General features: G+C 37.7%; 1 protein-coding gene across 2 annotated transcripts in view; it reads left to right on the top strand.

The window, feature by feature from the left end:
• LOC134794910 (alpha-N-acetylgalactosaminidase) overlaps window positions 1-24,799 on the top strand; it is a 94,173-nt gene that overhangs the window by 25,290 nt on the left and 44,084 nt on the right. For both annotated transcript variants that reach the window (XM_063766762.1, XM_063766763.1), the window contains exons 2-3: window positions 12,354-12,608; window positions 14,130-14,304. In XM_063766762.1, the coding sequence (XP_063622832.1) occupies window positions 12,451-12,608; window positions 14,130-14,304 (333 nt within the window). In that variant the 5' untranslated portion in view covers window positions 12,354-12,450. The remainder of the gene's footprint in view (window positions 1-12,353; window positions 12,609-14,129; window positions 14,305-24,799) is intronic.

Genomic DNA, 24,799 nt, shown 5'->3' with positions numbered 1-24,799 from the left:
ATCCAGTCAGCAGCAGAAGTTGCTGAGCGGGCGAGGTGTTCAAAATTACCTTGACACGCTCTTATTCCCTTAACAATAAAGTCGCGTCAAGATCATTTTGAACACCTCGCTCGCTTGGCAACTTCTGCTGCTGGAGTGAGTATTCTGAGCTCAACTTTGGTTTGGTCGTATTTATAATGACACGCTCTTTAGAATTCTCGTAAAACGCTATTAATACTAAGTTTCAGCGCACAAACCGGTCAGGCGACCTATATTATAATATTGAGTAACGTCCGGCGGACAAGACCGTACTTTACTGTACATTCGGACACAGAGGTCGTACAACTTTAACAAAACATTACACTTAACGAAGATGACGGTTTTAAGGGTCATGGAGATTTAGCAATTCTTTGTTTACATTTACCTACTTACTTTTGCATTTAAGTTCCATTATGTATTGTTTTACTAAGATCCACTTGCACCATCCCACTAACCCGGGGTTAACCGGTTATACCTGGAGTTACCATGGTTACCAGTACAATTTCACACTGGCTTAACGGTTTACCCGCTTAACCCCGGGTTAGTGGGTTGGTGCAAGTGGCACTAAGCGTATTATATGTAAGAGCGTAATATTAATAAAAGTTCGCCTTAAAAGATCATGAAAAATGAAAATATGAAAAATTATATATTTCATGACACCACACAGGTTATTGTATATTGGAAATAAAAACAACGGGTTGCACTCCTGGAGTGCCGGCAGAAGTGAAAACTCAATGACATTGTAACAGTTTTTCGATCGGTCACGTGTCCGTCTTACGTCTTACGAATCTTACGGTCACGTGACCTCTCGCGAGTTTAACATTTTTTTCCCCATCACAAAAAGTGCTCAGCGCCGCTAAAGAAGTTTTCACTTCAAAAATCCAGGCGGTTTTGTATTTGGTTGGTTAACCAATAAATATTAGGTATAACTACCCGAAAATGTACAAATTGTTTGTTTACTTTTATTTAAATACCTAAAGGTACAGAGTAGGTACGAGTATAGTGGAGTGCGGTCAGTTAGCAATAAAAAATCCTGTATTAGTAAGCAAACTAGCCTTTTCTGAAACCTGACTTGGCTTTTAGTTCCATACTTACGATACAACATTCATTCATAAAGCTACATCTCCATCTATAGCCCCCCTTTCAGTGCCATTTTTAGTCAGTTTTCACTAACCACTTTGTCGTTACATGTACTCATTAACAGCTTGTATTACAATTTGCACCTTATTCCTTTCTATTAAGGATACAAATGTAATGAATGATAAGTGGAGGTATAACACGTTACATTTGGTTCAGTCCGTTACATAAATATTACGTCGCCCGGACGCGAATTAAATATAACGCGTCTCACGTTTATCATAATTATCTATAATTTATTATTTACATGTTTTCGGCTGTGTAAAGTAATTGTTTATTATAAATTAGTTAGACCTTCATCCATAATGATACCGTATTGCATACCTACCATAGGTAATAATTACGGGGAAATTTTGATGTAGGGCCATAGGGCCCGATTCGGATTTTGAAATAGACATATATTAGACATCTTTTAGACATCACCAAGATACGATAACGATATGTTTAAATTTCTAACCTGTCAAATTTGACATTTGCGCGATTCTGGAGATACTGTTGAACGATTTCCACAGGATATGACTTAGAGATCCAATTCACATCTAATAGATATCTTACTCTATCTAACGTAAAAGTGACATTGGTTGCCCGAATTGCGCTGCAAAAGAGAACTAGTTGATATCTAAACTATAACGTATCTAGAATGGATCTAGTACGTGTCGTCTCTTGTGAATATCTTGAAGTTCGAATACGGCAGATAGTGTACAAATGAAGTCTTTTTGTCAATGTGATTCTGAGTCCAATTATCCCAAAAGTTGTTAGTTTTTCGATAAAAAGTATATGGTAGCATTTTTTCTGAAAACTCCCACCTACAAAGTGGCATTTCACCGTATTGCACTACCCGCAGCAGCAAATTGCCTGTATTATTGGTTAATTTGACAGTAATTCGTGTTATTAGCCGTACTGTGATAGAATGGAGTTTGAGTGATGGCTAGATTGGTTCGTGAGGTCTCATAGTGCACTGTACTTTATTTGGAATACCAATACTAATTGAAAATAAAAACCGGTCAAGTGCGAGTCGGACTCGCGTTCCAAGGGTTCCGTACATAAGTCCGACTCCCGCTTGACTGGACATTTCTAATAGGTTTTCCTGTCATCTATAGGTAAAGTACTATTTTGTGCATTTTCATAATTTTAGACCCAGTAGTTTCAGAGACAAAGGGGTGGGGGGGGGAATGGTCGGACAGACAGACAGACGCACGAGTGATCCTATAAGGGTTCCGTTTTTTCCTTTTGAGGTACGGAACCCTAAAAATAAGAGGACCAACTGTATTTGATTGGGAATATAATATCGCAGTTAACTTATTACGGTAGGAGGCAAAGGAGTAGACGAATGGCTTGATGATAAGCGATTACCATCGTCCATGGACACCCAGAGGGGTAGTATGTGCGTTACTGGCATTTAAGATGGGAGTACGCTCTTTCCTTGAAGGTTTGAACTTTTGAAGGTCTTATCGGTCCGGAAATACCGCGGGCGATAGTTTCTCATTCCTCAGTTTAGCCAGGCGTGGCTCACTCCGCGATTTCGTCAACAAGTACATCCGTCCCACACCAATTTTGAGCAAAGCAGGAAGTTTCTGGAACGCACAGTTGAGGAATGCTAACTATGTGGTGAAGATGGAAATATTGTCAGGAGCGATGGCGGAACGAAGCGGCAGGGATTAATCAGAATAATTCATCGGACCACTCCCCGAACCCCTCCTCTCCCACGACTCATATATGAGCCGCAACGCTTATGGTGACGTCACATCGTGGGACTGGACAAGTTAAGGGGCCCACTGATTAACAGTCCGCCGGACGATACCGGCCTGTCAGTTGTTCGGAGCTGTCAAATTTTTGTTCTAACTGACAAGCCGATATCGTCCGGCGGCCTGTTAGTCAGTGGTCGGCTTTATACATGCGATAGAAAATTTAATGTTGTTGTTTGTAACCGAATTGGAGTCTTTAATCTTAAATAATATTAATGTTTTTTTTTTTGTATTTCATTGTTTGTTTCATCGCAACTCATTCGATATTAATTTTAACTTTGTAATCTTCTGAAAACAATGAATTATGAATTTGACCTTGACTTTGAAGCTCATTGACCTTTAAAAAATATTATTTGTCAATACAAAATGCCATTGTGCTAACCACGTTAAATAACCGTGGGGGCCTAAGTCATATTGGGCCAAAAGTAAATAAATATTACTATGAAATAATAAACCTTACACAAATTTGAATTACACCTGGCCTAGCCCCACATTAAGCTCAATACCTAAGGCTTGTGTTGTGGGTACTAGACGACGATATGTATAATAGATAGGTAAAGCCTGACAACAGTTTATTTGACCCCCGCCATTTTGCGGATTTTCAATGGTACTAATTTCTTTTACTGGCAACAAGTACTCTTTGACAACGAACGTAGGATGTCATCGAATGTCACCGATGTAAACAAACGGAAAATATCTACGAATATATTCAAATATAAACGGTTTTATTACAAAAATGCCAAAAAAAATTTACCAAAGATGCGAAAAAAATTGTAGTGAATGCAATCAAATACTTACAGCTTAAAAAAGACGAAGGATTACATAGCATTCCAATAAACAATGTTTTAAAGTTGGTTGTTGACATGACCGGTATTGACATTTTATAGTGCGGTTTTATTGAACTGGTTAGTTGTTTGGTTTAAACTTTAATATTTCATTTAAGGTTTATGTAGATCGACGATAAAAATCCTATAATCGAATTGGAGACTGAACGTTTTATAATCGAGGTTGGTGGTCCTGAAAGCGACACAACATCTGATGAAAATGAGACTTCGTCAGAGTTAGAAAACGAAGAATATTTAAATATTGAATATTTAGAATCAGATTTTGACGAATAGGTAAATTGAAAGAACCGAATTCTCTGTAAGCAATGTTTTGACATTATACGAGTATCAACATGAAGCCAATGCCCACTACCCCGACTATACATGACGTACGCACATTATTGCCATACGTAAGCTGTTTGCAGCGACACTATCTCAGGGTTAAATAAACTGTTGTCAGGCTTTATATAGATATAGATTAAATACTAAATAGATAGAAAACATCCATAACTCAGGAACAACATCTGAGATGAACACAATAAATACCCTTACTAGGATTTGAACCCAGGATATCTTGCTTCGTAGGCAGGGTCACTAGGCTAGGAGGCCATTAAACCATGGACCGAGATAGCAATAGGTATTAGGTACCGCTCCCTCCCTTTACGCTCTGCATCCTACGTTGGCCCAACATGAGGTTTTACAGTTTATCATCATGGCCGACCCGACACCTTGTCGTATACATGACACGGTAGACGACAAATCACAATTACAACACAGATACAATAGACTATGTCCAATCTCAAATAACAAAAGTAAACCAATCGATACCTCAGGGAAGTGTTCTGGGGTGTATTTTATTTCTGATATACATAAATGATTTACCCAAAATAATAAATAGCCCATGTACCTTGTTTGCTGACGACATTTCATTTGTTATATCGTGCGAAAACAAACAAAACTTGAACAGTGACTTAAACTCTACCCTAGAAGAAGTTGTAACCTGGCTTGGTGACCACAACTTACAAGTAAACTTCGAAAAAACGAAAATTATACAATTTAAACCTTTTCAAAAGCGCACATTAAACATTAATTACTCTTACAACAATAATAAAATAGAATCAATTAATTCAACAGTATTTTTAGGTATTAACATTGACTCGGCCCTTAACTGGAAAGATCACATAAATAAAATAAGTAGCAAATTAAGTAGCTTCATTTATGCACTATATCACCTAAAAAAATGTACTGACATAAAAATAGCCACCAATGCATACTACGCCTATGCTCACTCTTGGTTACAATATGGAATCATACTGTGGGGAAACAGTCCAAGCGTGAACAATCTTTTCTTATTACAAAAACACTGTGTTAGGATCCTTGTAAATATTCATCAACTGGAAAGCTGCAAACCTCACTTCATAAAGTTAGGAATCCTGACCTTAATCTCCATGTACATATTGGAAGTGTGTCTATTCGTAAAGAATAATGGAAACCTCTTTCCTCAATACTCGCGAGCGGCCCATCTACGACCAAAGACTAGACTAGCCACACAAAACTCTACTTTACAGATGATCCATAAAGGCCCTTTTGGCATGGCCATAAAAATATATAATAAAATCCCAAACGAAATCAAAGAAATAAATAATTATAGTAACTTTAAAAATGCATTAAAAACTTACCTAGTAAAAAAAGCGTACTATACATTAAATGATTTTTTTAACGAAAATATGGATGAATAACTGGCACAGAGAAGAGATAAATTTGTAAAAAAGGTTACAAGAGAGACCATTGTAAATCATACATTATGGAATTGGCTTAAGCCTATGATGCATGTTATTTCATAAGTTAGTGTTAAGTATATTGCTATACCCTTACAGGGTTCATGTGGAACTGTACTAGTAGTTTTTAAGAACTGTATACTAATATGAGTGCAATAAACAATTCTGATTCTGATTCAAAACCAGTGTTGGGTAGGACTCGAGTCCTTTGAGTCCTCTGCTTCAAGACTCGGATTAATTTTTTCAGACTCTTATAATTAAGTCTGAACTCGATAGATATGAGTTCTTTTCAACTTGATAGAGACCCGAGTCTCTTGTAGAGATTCGAGTCCTTTTCAGAGAACTCTCGATTTTTTTTACAATCAATTTCGAAATGCATTGTCTTTATGAATAATTTGCAGATTAGTAGACCGGGAGACAGTGACACATTTTACTGGGTCATTTGTACCAGTATGGCGGTTCGTCAGGGGTCTAAGTACGTAATGAAGGAAAGAAAAATGATGGTCATAGCGCTGGTACCGGCGGCCCAATTGCGTGGGCGTTAGTCGAACGTGTCGGATAAAATACGAGTGTCGAACGATTTGTTCCACAAAAATCCTCGTATTTTCCGATAGTCCATAAAAAAGAAGTAGGCGGTAGCGTAATGCCATACTACTCCGGTGTGACTTACAGCCCGCCATACTGAGGCGAACACATTAATTTTTAAAAAACAATTCCATCATTTGTGCCAAGCTAATTTTTGCACAGGTGATCATCGTCGAGCAGCCATTCATGGACATCACCATGCCATACTTTTCGGATGGTTCCAAATGGCCGCAATACCGCCGCAAGGGAGTAAATTTTCTTTTTGCTAAACGATTTGTACCATCTTGAAATTTTTTTCAACACTTTCTGTGTGATCATAAATGGAAATCTCATAATGCCATACCTGTAGGAGGTGGCAAATATGTACAATATTTTTTTTTTATTTAAAGTATGGTGCCCCTTTTTCCCCCTATTAGAAGTATGGCAAATATAAAAATGGTCCCATTGCATCATATAATTTTCAAAAATCCAAATGCCATACTGGTACAAACCGTCAAAAATTTATTTTTATTTTTAAGTCTTGGTTTAAGTCTCACAGTCGTCCGCCCCGTAGTTATAATGTGGAATATTTTTTTTAGGTATAATTGTATCCAAACAAACAGAATATGATGATGCCATACTGTAAAAAAATATTTTACGTATTGTATAGTCGTATTTTTGAAACGTGTCGATTAAATAAGTTTTTCAAGTATGGCAGCACTTTTTCCCCCTACTATAAGTATGGCAATTATAATAACGGTAACATTTTATCAAATACTTTCCAAAAATTTAAATGCAGTACTGGTACAAATCTTTTAGCAAAAAAAAAATTAACTCCCTTGCGGCGGTATGGCGGCCATTTGGAACCGTCCGAAGAGTATGGCATGGTGATGTCCATGAATGGCTGCTCGACGATGATCACCTGTGCAAAAATTAGCTTGGCACAAATGGTTGAATTGTTTTTTTTTAATTAATGTGTTCACCTCAGTATGGCGGGCTGTAAGTCACACCGGAGAAGTATGGCATTACTCTACCGCCTACTTCTTTTTTATGGACTATCGGAAAATACGAGGATTTTTGTGGAATCGTTTGACACTCGTATTTTATCCGACACGTTCGACTAACGCCCACGCGATTGGGCCGCCGGTACCAGCGCTATGATCATCATTTTTCTTTCCTTCATAACGTACTTAGACCCCTGACTAACCGCCATACTGGTACAAATGACCCAGTAAAATGTGTCACTGTCTCCCGGTCTATAGGTACATATATCATATAATAACGCCTAATTTCTTTATCTTTACTGGTATTTAGAAAAAAAAATGGTTCACTGAGTCTTTATTCGGAGGCTCGAGTCCTTTTGAGTTGCTCTTAAAAAAGACGCAACAAAAAACTCGACTCGGGACTTAAGACTCAGAAGTTTTTTGAGCGCAGAGTCTCGTAAAAACGAGCTGAGTTCTTCAAATTCAGACTCAAAGGACTCGAGTTCCTAATACCAACACTAGACAAAGCAACCATCCTGTCACTACTCGTGTCACTAATGTCAGTGTCATCTAATGTGCACTATCACACAATCTGCTACTAATTTGCGGTAACATGACAATAGTCAGTGAAAACTATGATAAGCATTGCTGCCACAATGGCAGCAATTACTTGCAATCATGACGCACACAGGTGATTTCGAGATGACCAAGATTGTGAGCGGACTGCCCAGATTATTGTGCTCCTTAAAGTCAGTTTATTTTATTTCTTAATTTTTATGTCCGTGAAACCAGGGTATTAATATAGTAATTAGTATATTTTAGTAAATATCCTTGTATCTGACTTTAAAAACTGATTCAATAATATTGCAAATTTCGTGTGCGTTTCAACAAATGCGTCTGGTTTGACTACTTTCAAGCTTATGTTGTAAATGTAGATTATTAGTTTTACAATAATCGTCTTCTTAAAAACACATGCATTATGAAGCACTAGGAAAACTAATTAGTCTGGTATCCTAGAAATTATACTTATTGCGTTGATAATATCTATAATTTATATGCTGCCTTTGTACTTGGTCATTGTTGAAGACGCAAGATTGTATAATTATATTACGCAATCAGGATCAGTTGATTACTACCTACGTCATTATTTATCTTAGTCTCGGTAGGTAGTTTTATAACCTCAAGAACGCGTTGTAAAAGCCGTAATACACTACCGCACCGCACCGCGACCAGGGTGTGGGGCAGTGTGTTACGGCTATAAGAATATGCCAGGTTACTGGGATGCATGGTCGTATCTCTTAGGGCCGGTACAGACAGACTGCAACCCGACTGCAATGTGTATGGGAACTGCACGCCGACGTTGCAGTTGGCGTGCAGTCGGTGTGCAGTTCCCATACAAATTGCAGTCAGGTTGCAGTCCGTCTATACCCTTACAGCCTTTACAGTCCTTACAGTGGCTATGGACAAATAAAGAGTTTGAAACTCTTATTGAATTTATAGCGTACATAATAGGTATGTATATCTAAAAATAGCCAGAAAACTCTATATTTACTTACGAGATCAGGTTCCATTTTAATTAAAAATAAACAGTTTTATTTCCAATTATATATTGACATTTAAGCATCCTATTATGTAATGAACAATATCTAACAACTATGCAAATAGATGCAGTATAATAATCATAATATATGTAAATGATCACATACCACAATCAACTCCATACTCATTGTTTCTTACATTACATACTTATTTATGTAAGCCCATTACAATTCAATTTTCTACGCAATCCTTCATTTCAATTCTCGAATTCAGTTCAAGGCGTATGTCCGTCTCCATACACCACATTATTATGAAACCTTTTTACATTTAGAATCGAGTATAATTTTTGTACGTAAGATGTTTGAGATGAACGAGTAATGACCCTCTAAATAGTCTCAATGATAGCAGAAGTTGCGGAATTCTATTTATAATATCTGGGAGACTGAGTTTTGCTCGGAAAACATATAAAAACTCAAAAATGCGCGTTTTCCCAGGGACAAGACCTAGGTAGATCGATTTTTCGAACCTGTACGAAAATGTAAGCTTTCACCAACCAATTCTCTTATTTTTTCAAACCACGTATTTCCGTGTCATCGTACATACTAGAGTCACTATACTAAGTGAATTGATATATAACATATAATGACTACCCATAAGCCTGGCATGATCGTGTTTTAAGTTGCCCAAGACTATGCCCTTTTGGAGCGCTCCTATTATACTTTAAGGTCACTTGTTGTACCTTAAAACGTCTTAAGTAACAAGAATTTCAAAATAATATAATCCTTTTTATGTAAACAAGTAGGTCGTTATTCCTTAAAGGTTTGGTCAATGATATTTGCTTTGTTCAAAGCGTGAAACTGATTTTAGTTAAATAGGTTACATGTTGCTTAACATTGTTCTAAATTATAACAATCAACAAATCTTTTACTTTATATTTATAGCTAAGTATTAAAGTTTACAAAAAACCTAACATATTGAAGTCTGTAGAAATTGAACTAAATTATAAAGTCAATGTTTTAATTCGGTTGGTATACTTATTAAATAAGGACCGCTTTTAATATGTATGTAGGTACGTTGTACATAGAAAAAGAAACACGAGAAACACACTTACGTTACACAGTTAATTAAATACAAGTAAGTAATACAACAAAGGCGAACTCCGTATGCGATCTCTTCCAGAAATATTTAATGTGAATCTTCACAATTTCATTTTTATACAAACTAAAATACAGCTCAAACGAAACTTTTATTTTCAGACTACCCGTAAGTAGGTATTACATTATTACCTACTTATTACAAATTTGCTTGCAAACATTGCATACCTACTTATTAAACCTAATTACCATCACGTAATACCTAATCTACTAATCAATAGTTACACCAACTTTCAATGTCTTCATCAAGAAATACCATCAATTATTTATCCCAGCATCCTTATCTCCCTCTAATTGCCACGACGATCAATATAATCGCCGCGACCCCTAGATGAACGATATCATAATTACCATGCCATGGCCCACGATACATGTCGGTAATCTCTTTGTCTTCAAGTCCGTGACCTACACGATGTTATAGGATCAATTTGCTGATGATGTGGTAGTTATAAAACAAAGGCTAGATGTCTGTTAAGATTATTATTGTAGTGGGGAGCAAGAGATGATATTTTGTTGTCGTGTAAATATGTTTTTTTTTAAAGAAATTCCATTTGATAGATATGCGTACACAATCTTAACGGGGCCCACTGATTACCAGTTCGCCGGACGATATCAGCCAGTCAGTTAAACGCAAAATTTGACAGCTCCGAACGACTGACAAGCTGACTGTGTAATCTGTGGGCCCCTTAAGTATAACTCAAGGAGGTTATGAGGTGTGTGTAGTCCTAGAGAAAACCTAAAAATAGTCGAATGTTAAATAAAAATTATACTCCCAAATACGGTTTCATGTTTTTTTGTTTAATACTTTATTTACCCGATTAGATAGATATAAAACCAAAAAAATAGAATGGTAAAGTATTGAATTTCATTTACATTTTTTGTTGGCCGTTTTGTTACGATCATAGGTTGATTGTATTGGAAAGGTAAACAAATAGACCAAAAAAATTTGAGGACATATTTTTTTCCGGTAAAGATGGGATAGTGTAGAATAAATATGAAAACCCCTAATTCTAACACAACAGTTGGAGTACTTACAACTTTAAATAGAAATGCCCACATAGTAGGCATGGCGTTCTATTATAATGTTGCATATTATTAAGAAAATAATATGCAGAAATCACAAAGAACCCGGTTGCTATACAGATGAGCTATCAAGGAAATAACATATCCAATACCACGACAATGTCGACAATAACAATATCTATCTGATGCATAATTGCATATATCACATATATCGATACTTGCTCATACCTCGATTATTAACCTTCAACTGAGAATGATAACAGGAACTTATACTCTGATCAACATATTCTTGTAATACAATGTATATTAAACCGTTATACAGCGTAGGATATCAAACTAAACATAAATAAGTACATTAAGTATATTTTGTTACGGCACTCCAGATAGAAAAAGACACTCATTTTCGATCGAATCAAAATCTTAGCGTGAAGAATAAAATAAATAGACGTAGATATGTAGGTATTAAGTTGCGACAAAACATACTTGGTGACCCAGTTATCTATTTGTATTTAAATTACATTTAAGAAGTATTAGTAAAAATTACTCAAACCTGCTTTTATGTCCACTTGACGAAGCCTGCGTTGCTGATCACTTAATATGGATCATAGTCTAATAAAACATGGTATTCCATTCCCAGAGTGACACGGGGCTACGTCACAACAACATGGCCGCTATATATAGCGCTATCGCATATTATCATATAGCGCTGTCGCATGATGACGTAGGCCCGTGTCAGTTAGGTGACCTAGAAAAGACGGGAATGGAGTACCAGGCGGAGTATATTATTATACCATGATATGGATGGACTTTCTATTTACTACTTTATCTACTATTTTATATTTCAAACCTTGAAACTTTGGCGATGCATCCATGAATTTAGCCTAAAGGGTGGTGTTATTATTTATTAGTTTCTTCTTGAAAACACATAGCCAAAAGTTGTTATACACAGACAAACGTGTGTTACAGATTCACTTTCTCCTGTTATTTAAACAATTAGTAATACGAAGAAAGACGAATATATTGAACATTTACACGCACAGCAATAAAATGTTAAAATACGAGTAACGATTTTCTAACCCACATTTAATTTTGTGCCAACTATTTCGCGATATTTCGTAGAAATTGCTTCGTCTTGACCAAAGAGTAAAGTAAGTACCTACCTTGACGTACACTTCAAATAATTTGACAAAATAAAAATAGTTGCCATTATTGGCTATTATACTTACTACTGTTCGATTATAATTTTCAGGTTTTTATTAACAAACTTACTTTAAATACTTATGTATAAATTAACCGTAAAAAATATAATATACCAGTGCCCTTAAATATCAAACACTAAACACAACATTTAAAAACAATATTTTATTTTATTTTATTATAGAGTTAAACCAAGAAAAGTCTGCAGCGATTTTGATGGCATACGCAGTGCAAGTGTTATTTACCTAATACGTCATAATTTCATAGAACTTTGACGTTTGAAATAACACTTGCACTGCGTCTGCTATAAATTTTTCTTGGTCTAACTCTATTAAAGTTATTAAACCTATGAAAACCAACCGTTTTACAAAAAACCTTCTCTTTGTTACAGATAACCTGTCACATGCCTGACGTCTCCGCGTCTCCAAATCCAACAGTGTACCAAACTATGAGTATAGACTTCTCTAGATAACACTAGTATTTCCGCGATGGCGTCAGTGGCGGTATGGACCTTCGTGTTGTGTGTGGTGGGGAGGAGTTTAGCGCTGGACAATGGTCTGGCCCTGACGCCGCCGATGGGGTGGTTGGCCTGGGAACGGTTTAGGTGCAACACTGACTGTAAGAATGATCCTGAGAATTGTATAAGGTAAGTTATAAGTTTATGAGTACTTGAAGGCCACGAAATGCACGCGCTAAGTGTACAAATGGCGCCAACTACTATAATGTTTGGTCACCAATGTAATGGTCGACGTCAACTTCGAGCGTGTACGTAGGGGCTCATTTAGATGATGCGAGAACTTGCATGCGAGTTTCATTACATTGCGGTTTTTGATCGGTCGGTTGAATTTGACGTAATCAACAGTCCGCAAGGTAACTAAAATCGCATGCGAGTTCGCGCGCCGTCTAAATCAGCCCCGCTCGGAGCGTGCGTTCCATCCCCGACACGTTAAGCTGCCTTTCCACCAATAACATTCGACATCTCTTCTCCGCTCCAGTAGATAGCGTCCAAGCTATTGGTTGATTCCTCTCATCTCCGCCTCAGTGGAAAGGCAGCCGTATAGCAATTCTTCAGATAGCACTAGTTTTCGGGATGACGTTAGTAGCTGTACGTGATTAGGCCCTTTGCCCGAGACAATGCGGCCGAGGCACGTCTACACAGACCGAGCTGCTTCGCGCGGCAATTTCCTCACGAGGCGGCTCGTTTTGTGTGGACCCGCATATTGCAATGTGCATATGTGTATAGGTACCTAAAAAGATCAATGCGAACTTAAAACCTATGATAACCTGAGAGCTCAATAAGTACAAGGCGCGGAACATGACGTTTTCCTCATGCCCCCTTTATTTGGGAACCTATAATATACGAGTATATTGCACAAAATTCTATTACTGGCGCCTACTTAAGACTTGTGGCCCTTTAGCTTCGTAGTCAACTGCAAGGATCATAATGTATATGTTTTCCGTGATTATAGTTACTATGAGATTATTTTTCAACAAGTTTAAATGTTTCGCATTGCATGAATGATTACCGTCCAAGGAAGCGGGTTCGAGTTTGCAACAGATCCAGATTAGCATGCGTTGGGTAACGATAACGCATAATTTAGCATGCGATATACCTAATACATATATGCCCACGATTCGACTGATGTACGTCACGACGTGATCCGATGTTTGAAATTTTATTACAGAGTTCCTATGGCCATCTCCTGTCTCCATCATTAGATCAGCTCGATGGTACCATAATATTGCATTGTCACCCAAGTTACATATGAATGTGAAATCTCAGCTCAATCGAATAGTGGGAAATGGGTCTAATTTAACTTGCAAGATTTGACCCCAACATACAAACATTGCAAGTTAAATAAAAGCTTGTAACAGTGGCGTAGGTATTAGCGTGAACTAATCTAGCCGTGGGCGAAGTCGCATCTGCGAGGCCCTTTTCTTTCAATGTGCCCGAAGGGGCCTCCCGCGAGGCCATTTCGCCCACGCCTAGCTACGCCACTGGCTTGTAAAATTTATGAAATAAAACTATTGAAACGGATTACATCGTGCGCGGGGTTATATATACGCGATATAATCAGTTTCAATCGTTTTAACTATTCCATGAGTAACTATTGCGGTAACCGAGGACAATATTTTGTAAAATTTCAGTCAAACTTCTTATTTCCAGTGACCGACTATTCCGAACAATGACGGATATCCTCGTATCGGAGGGCTACGCGGCGGCGGGATACGAATACATCAACGTGGACGATTGCTGGCCAGAGAGGGAACGGGACCCTCGCGGCAGGCTGGTGCCGGATCGGGAACGGTTCCCGTACGGCATGAAGAGTCTCTCTGACTATGTAAGTACTTTAGTTATGAACTGTTTGAATTTTCACGAGTTTCACACATTATTATTGACTTAATAAACATTCGGAGGTAAAAGTTAGTGTAAGTAATATAGTTTTTTGTGACGTCCTTCCAACTCGCTGAAAAATAGTCCGGTCTTACCCGGGTATACAGTACCATCTTTACCATAAGGGCACACGGGGCCCGTGCCCAGGGCCCCCATCCTCAGGGGGCCCCGAAGGACAGCCAGTAACAGTACCTATATTTGATTACCCATAGTAAATAGAAAATCATTGTAGAAAAATATTAGTTTAATTTAACTTTCTTTACTTTCCAAAAAGGACCCAAATTCTTATGTGCCCAGGGGCCCCAGCATAGTTTAAGACGGCCCTGCGGGTATACCTTATGTATCGTCAGATATACACATACTACTCTATGTCGTTTAAATCACGTCATAAATTTGAATAAGGGTGAAAAAACTATTGATTTTGGAGTGTAGTTTTGTTTAGTGGTACCTAATTTTGAAATATTTTGTCCTCTAGCGTATCCATCTGTCAAATTTACTTCAAGTTCCGCTTACGCTTTTACCTCTAATTTTTTTAAGTACGGCATTGTCTCCGTGGTCTCGGAGAAAGACTGGCTAAAATTGACATCAATATCTTCTAGCTGGGCAAGTTTTTCGAACTATCCGCATCTTTCATGCGCGTTTTGCTGACTCTGGCGCGGGTTCATACATGAATAGGTATCACACACGTCACATTTTAATATACTGCATCGGCACTTACCATCAGGTGAGATTGTGGTAATTTTTTTCCAAAAAAAAACAAATAAATAACATCTCTCTCAGATCTCGGCGTTTTACCTTGTCCATAACACGGTGAAAACCAAATCCAATATTCACCCGCAACCGCGTACGCGAAATGTCTCTATCCTGTGTGACAGATTTATGTTATTTGAGATAACATAATAAATATGTATAATTTTAAACCAAGAACTTAAAACTTGTAAAATCTTGTTTAACGTTCTAAAAATTTACGCCACGTTTTGGCATTCAAAAATAAACGTGACAAAATATGGCCAAAATTCGATTAGCGAAAAGGTCAAAAGAGGAAATCTAAATCGTGAATTGAACGATAATCAAATGCAAAAATCTCGTTTTTCTACAAAGTAACAGGCGTTGCTAACGTATAACAACAAACATGCAACATTAAAGCTAGAGACACACTAGCCCACGTGCGCAACGTATGCAATGCATTATGATAATCTGGACCCTGAAATTTGTATGCTTAGAAACACGGCCCGATGCGAACTTAGGGATATGTCAAATATTACGGTTAGATACGATATAGATTAGATATGTCAGTGTCAAATATGACGTTTCTTCAAAGAACGTCACTTTTGACACTGACATATCTAATCTATATCGTATCTAGACGTAATATTTGACGTATCTTAAAGTTCGAATCGGGCAGAGGGTCACTACCGACTAGGCCAGACAGGTCGCTAAACATCCCACCACCAATATTTTAGCTGTCTTTGTGGCTATAATATTATTCGTGTCTTATCATTTCTTTGTCTATGGTTGACATATGGACTGTATCATCGGTAATCTGTTTGGAATGTTTATGTTAATGCAATTATATAACCATTTTTTATGCTAAAATGGTATTGTAGGCGTTATTACTATTGTAATAACGCCTACGTCGCAATGTCGTCGAATGTGATACATATCTTTGAAACAGATAAGTCTTTAATGCCTTTTCATACTTTGCTTATATATTCGTATAAAAAGGTGAAATTTGAGTATTACCTAATATAGATACAGATGTGAAAGTTCCTAAAAAAATCTAACAGTTGGAAAGATCTCGGAAATTTCTCAGAAATTTAAGGAAAATTTCATCGTAGAAACGGAAAATTTCGATCCCTATACTAGTTAGTACATTGTTACACAGTCAGCAGCAGAAGTTGCTAAGCGGGCGAGGTGTTCAAAATGATCTTGACGCGACTAGCGTGTCAAGGTAATTTTGAACAACTCGCCTTTTGTATGCAAAGCTTCTACTTACTCGCTCTAATTTATTCGTATTACAATATATAACAAATTTCATGTGATATCATCATCATCATCTCAGCCATAAGACGTCCACTGCTGAACATAGGCCTCCCCATTTGGACCTCCATACGTACCGGTTGGAAGCGACCCGCATCCAGCGTCTTCCGGGTTCTGTCCATCTTGTGGGTGGACGTCCTACGCTGCGCTTGCTAGTCCGTGGTCTCCACTCGAGCACTTTTCGACCCCACCGGTCATCTTCTCTGCGTGCAATGTGGCCTGCCCATTGCCACTTCAGCTTGCTAATCCGGTGGGCTATGTCGGCGACTTTAGTTCGTCTACGGATCTCGTCGTCGATATAACCATGTCGTTTTAAAATGAGAGCGTAATTTCGATTGTATAGCGGTGCCTAAGTTCGTTAAACCCGTAATTATAGGTAGTTGTAACTCATATTAAAACATTACTTTAGCCATCAATTTATCAAAACTCCTCACGAATGTGGCTTCATTAATAGATCTTTTTTTAGGTTTCCGTACCCAAAGGGTAAAAACGGGACCCTATTGCTAAGACTCTGCTGTACCGTCTGTCTGTCTGTCTGTCCGTCTATCTGTCTGTGCGTCTGTCTGTCACCAGACTCACCAGGTTGTCTCATGAACCGTGATAGCTAGGCAGTTGAAATTTTCAAAGATTATTTCTGTTGCCGCTATAACAACAAATACTAAAAACAGAATATAATAAATATTTAAGTGGGGCTCCCATACAACAAACATGAGGAACCGGTCTGAAAACCAGCGCCGGGCATCTAGGCCTGGCACACGCTGAGACTGGAACCCTTTGCCTAATACAAAAATCTGTATAAATTGATAATTTAACGGTTGTATTTTATTATGTAAGTACTTAAGTAATTCTAACTATATGTTATTTTTCATGTATGTGGCAATAAACCATTCTGATTCTTATTCTTATGATTTTTAGCCGTTTTTTGCGTAATGGTACGGAACCCTTCGTGCGCGAGTCCGACTCGCACTTGATAGCCGGTTTTTCTCAAACGCACTCTCTCATACTCTATTACACCCAGTTACATCAAAATTTAGTCATAATCCAACTTCTTTAGCGCATTGATGAATCGCTTACTTGCCGATTAAAGGCAATCTATACGTAATTCCTTCACGCACATTGGAATTATCACTTGATTAAACAAGGTTGTAACTGACAGCTATTTTCATACGATTTAGGCTTTTGTGTAAGTAAAGTTGGGGGTGTAGTCAATGAACTAGCTGTGGATTCTTGAAACGATGAAAGGAAAATTGAGAATGTTCGGAAAAAGTTTGAGATTAATGGGTGAAGTGAAATGGTAACACTGGAAACGAGAGTATTTTTTTTCTCAGAGATTGTCTTAGAGCATCTAGTAATTGGAGACGTCATGGCTGTCATTTTCTGTACGAAACAGTCTGCCGATTTTTGCGGGGGAGGGGCGATATTAACGTCAAATGTATTGCTATTTCTACATGATTTGTACGTAACGTAGAAATAGCCATGTCAGTCCATACAAAAGTTTGCGCAACTGTGCAAGTTTTTCGGCAGAGGGGTTAGCTCTTAAAGGCGACTCCAGATTAAATGCTCTAAGGAGATTGTGCACAGGGACACTTAAAAGTTTTGGCAATATTTAGGTTGCATTTCCACTGGGGATTGGTTATAATTCACATCAGATTCTGTTCTCCGCTCCGATGGATTACAACATTTACAACCAATATGCCATTGGTCGATTCCCGCACATGTATTTTAAACCAATGGGGTCTAAACATTGGCGGATGTGCGAATTGTGACAAAAAATTCGCCGATGATAACAAGAAATAACTCAAAATATAGTCAATCTGATGGGTGCTGAGCTGCTGAGAAAGGGGCGGCTCCAGGGCCTGGGGCAAAGACTGCAAATCCGCGACTGGGTCTAAATCCATTCATGTGGACGTGGCGTACTTTTTAAAAAGCTGGAAGTTCTATAAGAAAAATCTAATGGCTGCTCTACATTATTGGCCATCTTCATCAAGAAGAATATTATTGGCCATGATGGGCGATTGCAGGTGATCCCGATCGTGTGGAGGGCTTAATGGCCTACAGTAGCCCATGTTCGGCGTTCGGCGATGATGGAGCGTAATCGCCATAGTGTCGGTTTTCGGGCAAAGATCCCTCTTAGGGATAAGTTCGCCCTTAGATCAGATAGAACATAAATGTCTATGTCTATGTCTACTTTCTTACATTTCTTACAAAGGATGTGGCGGCCATGATTGTGCGCGTGCACGATGCACGATGGAATCGTTGCCCATTCTGTAATGGGCCGTGGGCCATCATTGCCGATGGTGTAGAGAAGCCAATATGCCCTGTATTTAAAACTTTTTACGTGTCCATATTAAACTAATTCATGAATTTCTAATATTAAATTCGTCCCTATCCATTAGAGCACGTCGTCAAGCTATTTCAGCTAATTGTTTTCACATTGATATAGGCTTCATTAGTATAGTCTTTTGACATCTAGATTACTGAATGGCTTGAATTAACTATCTCCATGACAAAAGACACTCCATTAACAACTCACTTACAAAAACCCCAATTAATTGTAGATTGAATAACATCATTAAATTCATTATTTAATGATGAATAAAAGTGAATGAATGGTTTAAACTTTACATTCGTTCGATGTTCCCACGACTCTTCAGTTGCGTTATACGGATCAATGTTTTAAATCTGTTGCATAAGGATCGTTAGGGAGAATTATAGGTGTGCAAAAAGCGGATTATACGACATCTGTATAACCCAGATTTTTAATGCTACTGTGTACAGATTCCTGCAAGACTAGCTTCTGCCGCGACTTCATTTGCATAGAATGATGACATCCGTGATAAAACTGGACTCGAATTATCTCTACCTATACCGAATTTCAAACCATTTGGGAAGGCGTGCAATAAATACACATTGTATATACATTCGTATGTTTTCGGCTTTCCTTCCTTATGATATAATTTGCTAAATTAAAATTCAATATCTTATTTAAAAACGTCTGCTTAAGTAGGCAACAGCCATGGTAACAGCAAGATCAGTAAACCATTATAAACACGTTAATAGGCATAATGTTGGCCGCCAGGTCAACGCCCATATACTGAGGCAGTTTATCAATTTTATTACATATTTGGTCAAATAATCGTGCAAATGTCAATCTTATATCAGTGATACAAGGTATAATTTCACCTGGCTTTTGGAAAACTTTATTCAGTAAAACTATACACGTGAGGTCATTTTGCGATTCAATTTTATCACTGCTGGTTTTTTAGAAATTAGATAGGAATGTGCTAATTTTCATAGATCACGAATTTTTATAATGGACAGGATTAGCGAATATTATTATACTAATGGATGTAATAAAAATAGTCTTGTTGATTGTCTAACTTGTTTGGAGATGACATAATAAATGTTTATGTTGTATAGGCGTCATAAATAAATCATTCGGATCTTTGGTTTTAGATAAAATAAAGAATTTGATATTTTGGCGTTTTAGCAAGGTGATTATTTACATTATCGCCTCTTTTAATATCAGCGTCATATATAATGTTTAAATAAGTACTAATGTTGCGAATGCAACCTTTTATTTGTATAAAATCTAAAACTATGCTATCCTCCTAAGGCCCAAGGTCCTATCTATAGGTAGTACTTATTCAGTTCAATTAAATTTAAATCATATTCGATTGGAACCAAATTTTGCATTTTTAATTTGTATGGCTGGGCCTTAGGAGGCTATAATAGTACTTATTCATCATCCTCCATACAATAACCACCACTTCTGCATTTAACGGTTTTGTCAAAGAAGCCTTGTAAAACAGTAGGTACTTTGGAAGATTATATCAGTTCACTAAGAATTGCAGATTTTTATTTGAGTCGTCGAAATCCTGACCTGCAAGGCGGTTACAACTAGTTATTAATTAAAGCATTTAATGACGAATTTTGGAAATACAATATACAGTGTGTTACTGACCATGGGGCTTTAAATCCAGGGCTCGATTCTACTCGCTAAACTGAGCTACTTTTACTATGGCACCAACCCCCCAAAATTTTTACTTTTCCATACATTTTGGCTGATCAGATGTCGACGTTTTCTATGGAAAAGCCAAACATTTATCCCCGATTTTAGGGTTGGTCCCATAGTAAAAGTAGCTCAGTTTAGCGAGTAAAATCAAGCCCTGGATTTAAAGCCCCATGGTCAGACACACCATGTATATACAATGGTACTACTAAACGAAATTAATAACTAGCTTAAATCTAAAATAGACCCTTGAGGCATTGTACCAAGGATGCTGGCGGCATTTCCTCGCTGTATCGCAATGCTGATACGTTGTGCGAGGTAGCCGCCAGCTCTTCGGTCACCAGTTACGTCAACCAGACGCTTCGCGATTTCTGCGAACAACTTATGCGCGCTGGGACATTAAGCATTTTAAAATGATAACAAACTGTTTTTCCGTAGGCGATAGTGTAAAGTGACGATGTAGGCATATCTGGCTTAAGCTTTTGTAATAATCCTACATGATTAGTCTTCATGTTGTTATAAATGGTACCTGTCATCTCGTTACTACATTTATTAGTTTGGTTACATTTGAAGCTGAGCATAAAGGGGCCCACTGATTAACAGTCCGCCGGTATCGACCTGTCAATTTTGACAGTTCCGAACAACTGACAGGCCGATACCGTCCGGCGTACTGTTAATCAGTGGGCCCCTTAATACTTAAGATGCATGTCAAATGGAAGATTGAAAAACTTTTATGTAACATTTTTTAGATGGTGTCGGAATGCATTTACGGGTGTAATGCATAATTGTTTTCCATCGTATTTTCTCGGAAACGTTCGTACTTGTCATGCTACTTCACTCAACCTCAGTACCTACCTTTTGTACCGAGACTGACTGAAATAGCAAGACGCGTTCGTACGTTTCCGTGGAAATACGAAGGAAAATAATTATGCACTGTACACGTCGTCACCCCGGGCCTGGGGTGGACCCGTTTTCGAGGTGTATGTACCACGTATGTACGACTCTCCCGGCTCTTTCTACTGAGAAATAGGGGGAGGAATATACAATGTAGATAATCCTTATGATACTTTATGGTGAATAAATGCTGGTGAATCTGAGCCTACCCACTAAACCCACACCGGCGTTTCCCACAATGTGTCGTTTGGGGAGGCGTACTGGGATCGCGATCATTATGACATGACGCCCCGGTTACTAGCCTAGCCTTGAGTACTAGCCCGAGGCAATGGGTTTATTTTTAACCGACTTCAATTTCATAGAACTCTTTCTATAGAGGTTCTGTATTCGGTTTGATATTTTTTTATGTATTTTCATCGATTACTCCGAGACCCGTGATCCGATTTAAATGATTTATTTTTTGTTCAAAAGGAACTACTTACCTACCTCCAAGGTGGTCCCACATTTGGTGCAGTTCTGATGGTGAGATCCATGAGGAATTGAGGGAACTCCTCAGTTTTTAAAGGCACATGTTTTGTTATTGTAAACGTTTATTTACTTATGATAAATTAACAAATGGTGTGGTAAATACTCTCGTGGGAATCTAGATGGACGGCTATCCTTGGCACCCACACGTTTTGCAACGAGCTTATTCATATGCACGCCTCTGTTCCTTCACAGACCACTTGTAGATGGAGCATGTAAGATGACTCATTAATTTTGTATGAGACCGCAAACGCTGAGTTGTCGCCATCTGTGCCCTCTAGCTTTAAAACGGTTGACCGCATGAAAAATTTTTTGGGAATATAACTTGTATCAAATTGTATGATCTACAATTCTTACCTAGATGTATAAATATAACTAGCTTTTGCCCGCGACTTCGTCTGCGTGGAATTAGTAACAGCAGCTAAAGTAGGTATAGCGCCTGGATAATGCAAATAGCAATAATTCAATTCGCGCATTGCTTACCTACTTCAATTATTAGGCAATTCATTAACTGTTTCAATTCCACCCCCCTTTGCACTCTCTTCAGGGATGATTTCCGACATAAAAACTATCCTATGTCATTCCCCGGGACTCAAACTATCTCTATACCAAATTTCAACTAAATCGGTTCAGCGGCTTGAGCGTGAAGAGGTAACAGACAGACAGACAGACAGACACACTTCGCCTTTTTAATTTTAATATTATATATTATACTATGGAATGGATTGGAGCTATAGAACCTGTAAAAACAGAGAACACAAAAGACTAGGGTCTTAGCCAACACTAGCTCTTTCAAAGATCACCGACCAAATTAAAGTTAGACCAAGATAACTCTGCAACGATTTTGACAGCACAGACTGTGCAAGTGTTTATTTAATACGTCATAATTTCATAGAACTTTGATGTTTAAAATAACACTGGCACAGTCAGGGCTATCAAAATCGCAGATGTCAGAGTATCGAGGTTATATGGTGGAATGAGCTCACAGGTGGGCGTGAAACTAAATCGATAAGTCGATTTGTTTGTTTACTAATAAATCACTAATGACTTCTATTGTTTACGGTGTGAACCTGTCATTAGGCAAGCTTACACGTGTATAAATGAATAATCATTGAACTTATAAATATTTACGAGCAAATAAATTAAAGATTACCTAAACTTGAGTTAAATAAAGACCTAAGTTATAAATACATTTCCGGACGTATGATGGATGCGGTTATCGGCGTGATATGACCATCATAATTAATGCTGAAGCCACTAAGTCGGGTGAAGTGTTCAAAATCTGCACACACTTTTACATACATAGCAATAACTTTATGTTTAGATCATTTTAAAATGGTCACCTAGGCCCTGGGCCATATTGCATAATAAAATGCAAGCTTGGCAATTTTTATTTTAATGATCCTAATGAAATAAAATATCTACATAGACATTGAGTTTTTATATATGTTTTCCGAGCAAAACTCGGTCTCCCAGATATTAATTTTATTAAAAGGGGCTTTACGCAATAAACCGTTCTAAAATCTAATACTAAAGCTAGACAAGGAAGTCCCCAACCCGTCAATCACGTCGCGTTAAACGACCGCAAATGCGACAGAGATGTCTGGGGTAATAGTTTTTTACCGCAGTGTGACAGACGCCTAACCGCGAGTTGGTACAGGAAGACAGTAGGTCAGTGGAAGACAGTAGGTCAGTCGTGAAATTCTCGTTGGCTAGGTTAAAACATCTGATATGCAAGATGCAGAAACATTGAAAAAGTGTGGAATAGCTTTTGAAAACTTTTCGAAAAGTTCACAGGAATTCAAGAGTTTAAATTTTGTCTTCGGAAACTTTCCGTCAGCAATGTCAATGTTTGTTAGTTGTTGAGCACTTACCTAGTGCTTGATTAGATTAGATTAGATTAGATTAGATCAGATTATTTATTTCATGAAATAAATTACAGTACAACTTTGCCTAAGCCAAAATTATAAGAATTTACATCACAATCGTCAAAAACTAAGAAAGAACGATTTATTATTATTTTCTGTTTAACCTACAAATACTAATTAATGTGCGAATATCAAATGGGAACTATAAAGACAAATTCGTATAAATTATGTATGTACTTAGTAATAAAACTAATAAATATCGGCATAACACAGTAAGGATTCCACCAGTTCGCTTACGAACGTTACTCTTTTAACTTTTCAGAAAATGTAAGGATGCCGAGTTTTATTTTGATTCTTTTTTACTAAAGTACAAGCGCCAAATTTTTTGAAGTTATATTCTGTGCAATAGAGTGCCTTCTGATAATGATGTTTGTTTGTGTGTCTAAAAGTCATTACTTTTTATACTTATCGTTTTTATTGATCGCCTACTGTAAGTAGCCAGTGCCTCTGTGCGCGAGAAAGTGGCCTCAGGTCGGCGCGCGCGCCACTGACGTAACAAAGAGTTCGCAAATAGTTCGGCCATTTTACTTCAAGGCATACTACACTTTACTACCCTAGCAATACAGTTCAATTTATACGGCACCTACCAGTGTAATCGCACCAGTGAAGATCGTGCGACTATTGTTGCTTTTTTCTTAGCACACTTTTTTTTAAACTGTCACATCTTTCATACAAGCTATGCGATTTAAAACTTTATTTAAAATTGGTTAGAATTTAATTTCGTGCAATCGTCAATTGTGACTTATATGATTTCAAGGAGATAAAATAGTTTCTTGTAGTATTTGTAGTATTGACATTGAATGATACTGTAACATTTTTAATTATGATAGACTGCGAATGCGATCTGTCTACTTTTCAACTGTTTGCGAGTATGGTATGTACTGTAGTAAATTTCTTACACATAGCCGGTGTGACATTGATTTTAATTTACTATGGCAAGTAAGTAGAATTGAAACGTAAATGACACGCGAGGATGATAAACAAAAACTACTCACGAAATAGTAAAAACATCTAAGTGCTTTTACCGTAGAAGTTTAGGATCT

Source organism: Cydia splendana, chromosome 11, assembly GCF_910591565.1.
Source record: "Cydia splendana chromosome 11, ilCydSple1.2, whole genome shotgun sequence".
Lineage (NCBI taxonomy): Eukaryota > Metazoa > Arthropoda > Insecta > Lepidoptera > Tortricidae > Cydia > Cydia splendana.
This window is presented reverse-complemented; position numbering and strand designations above follow the sequence as displayed.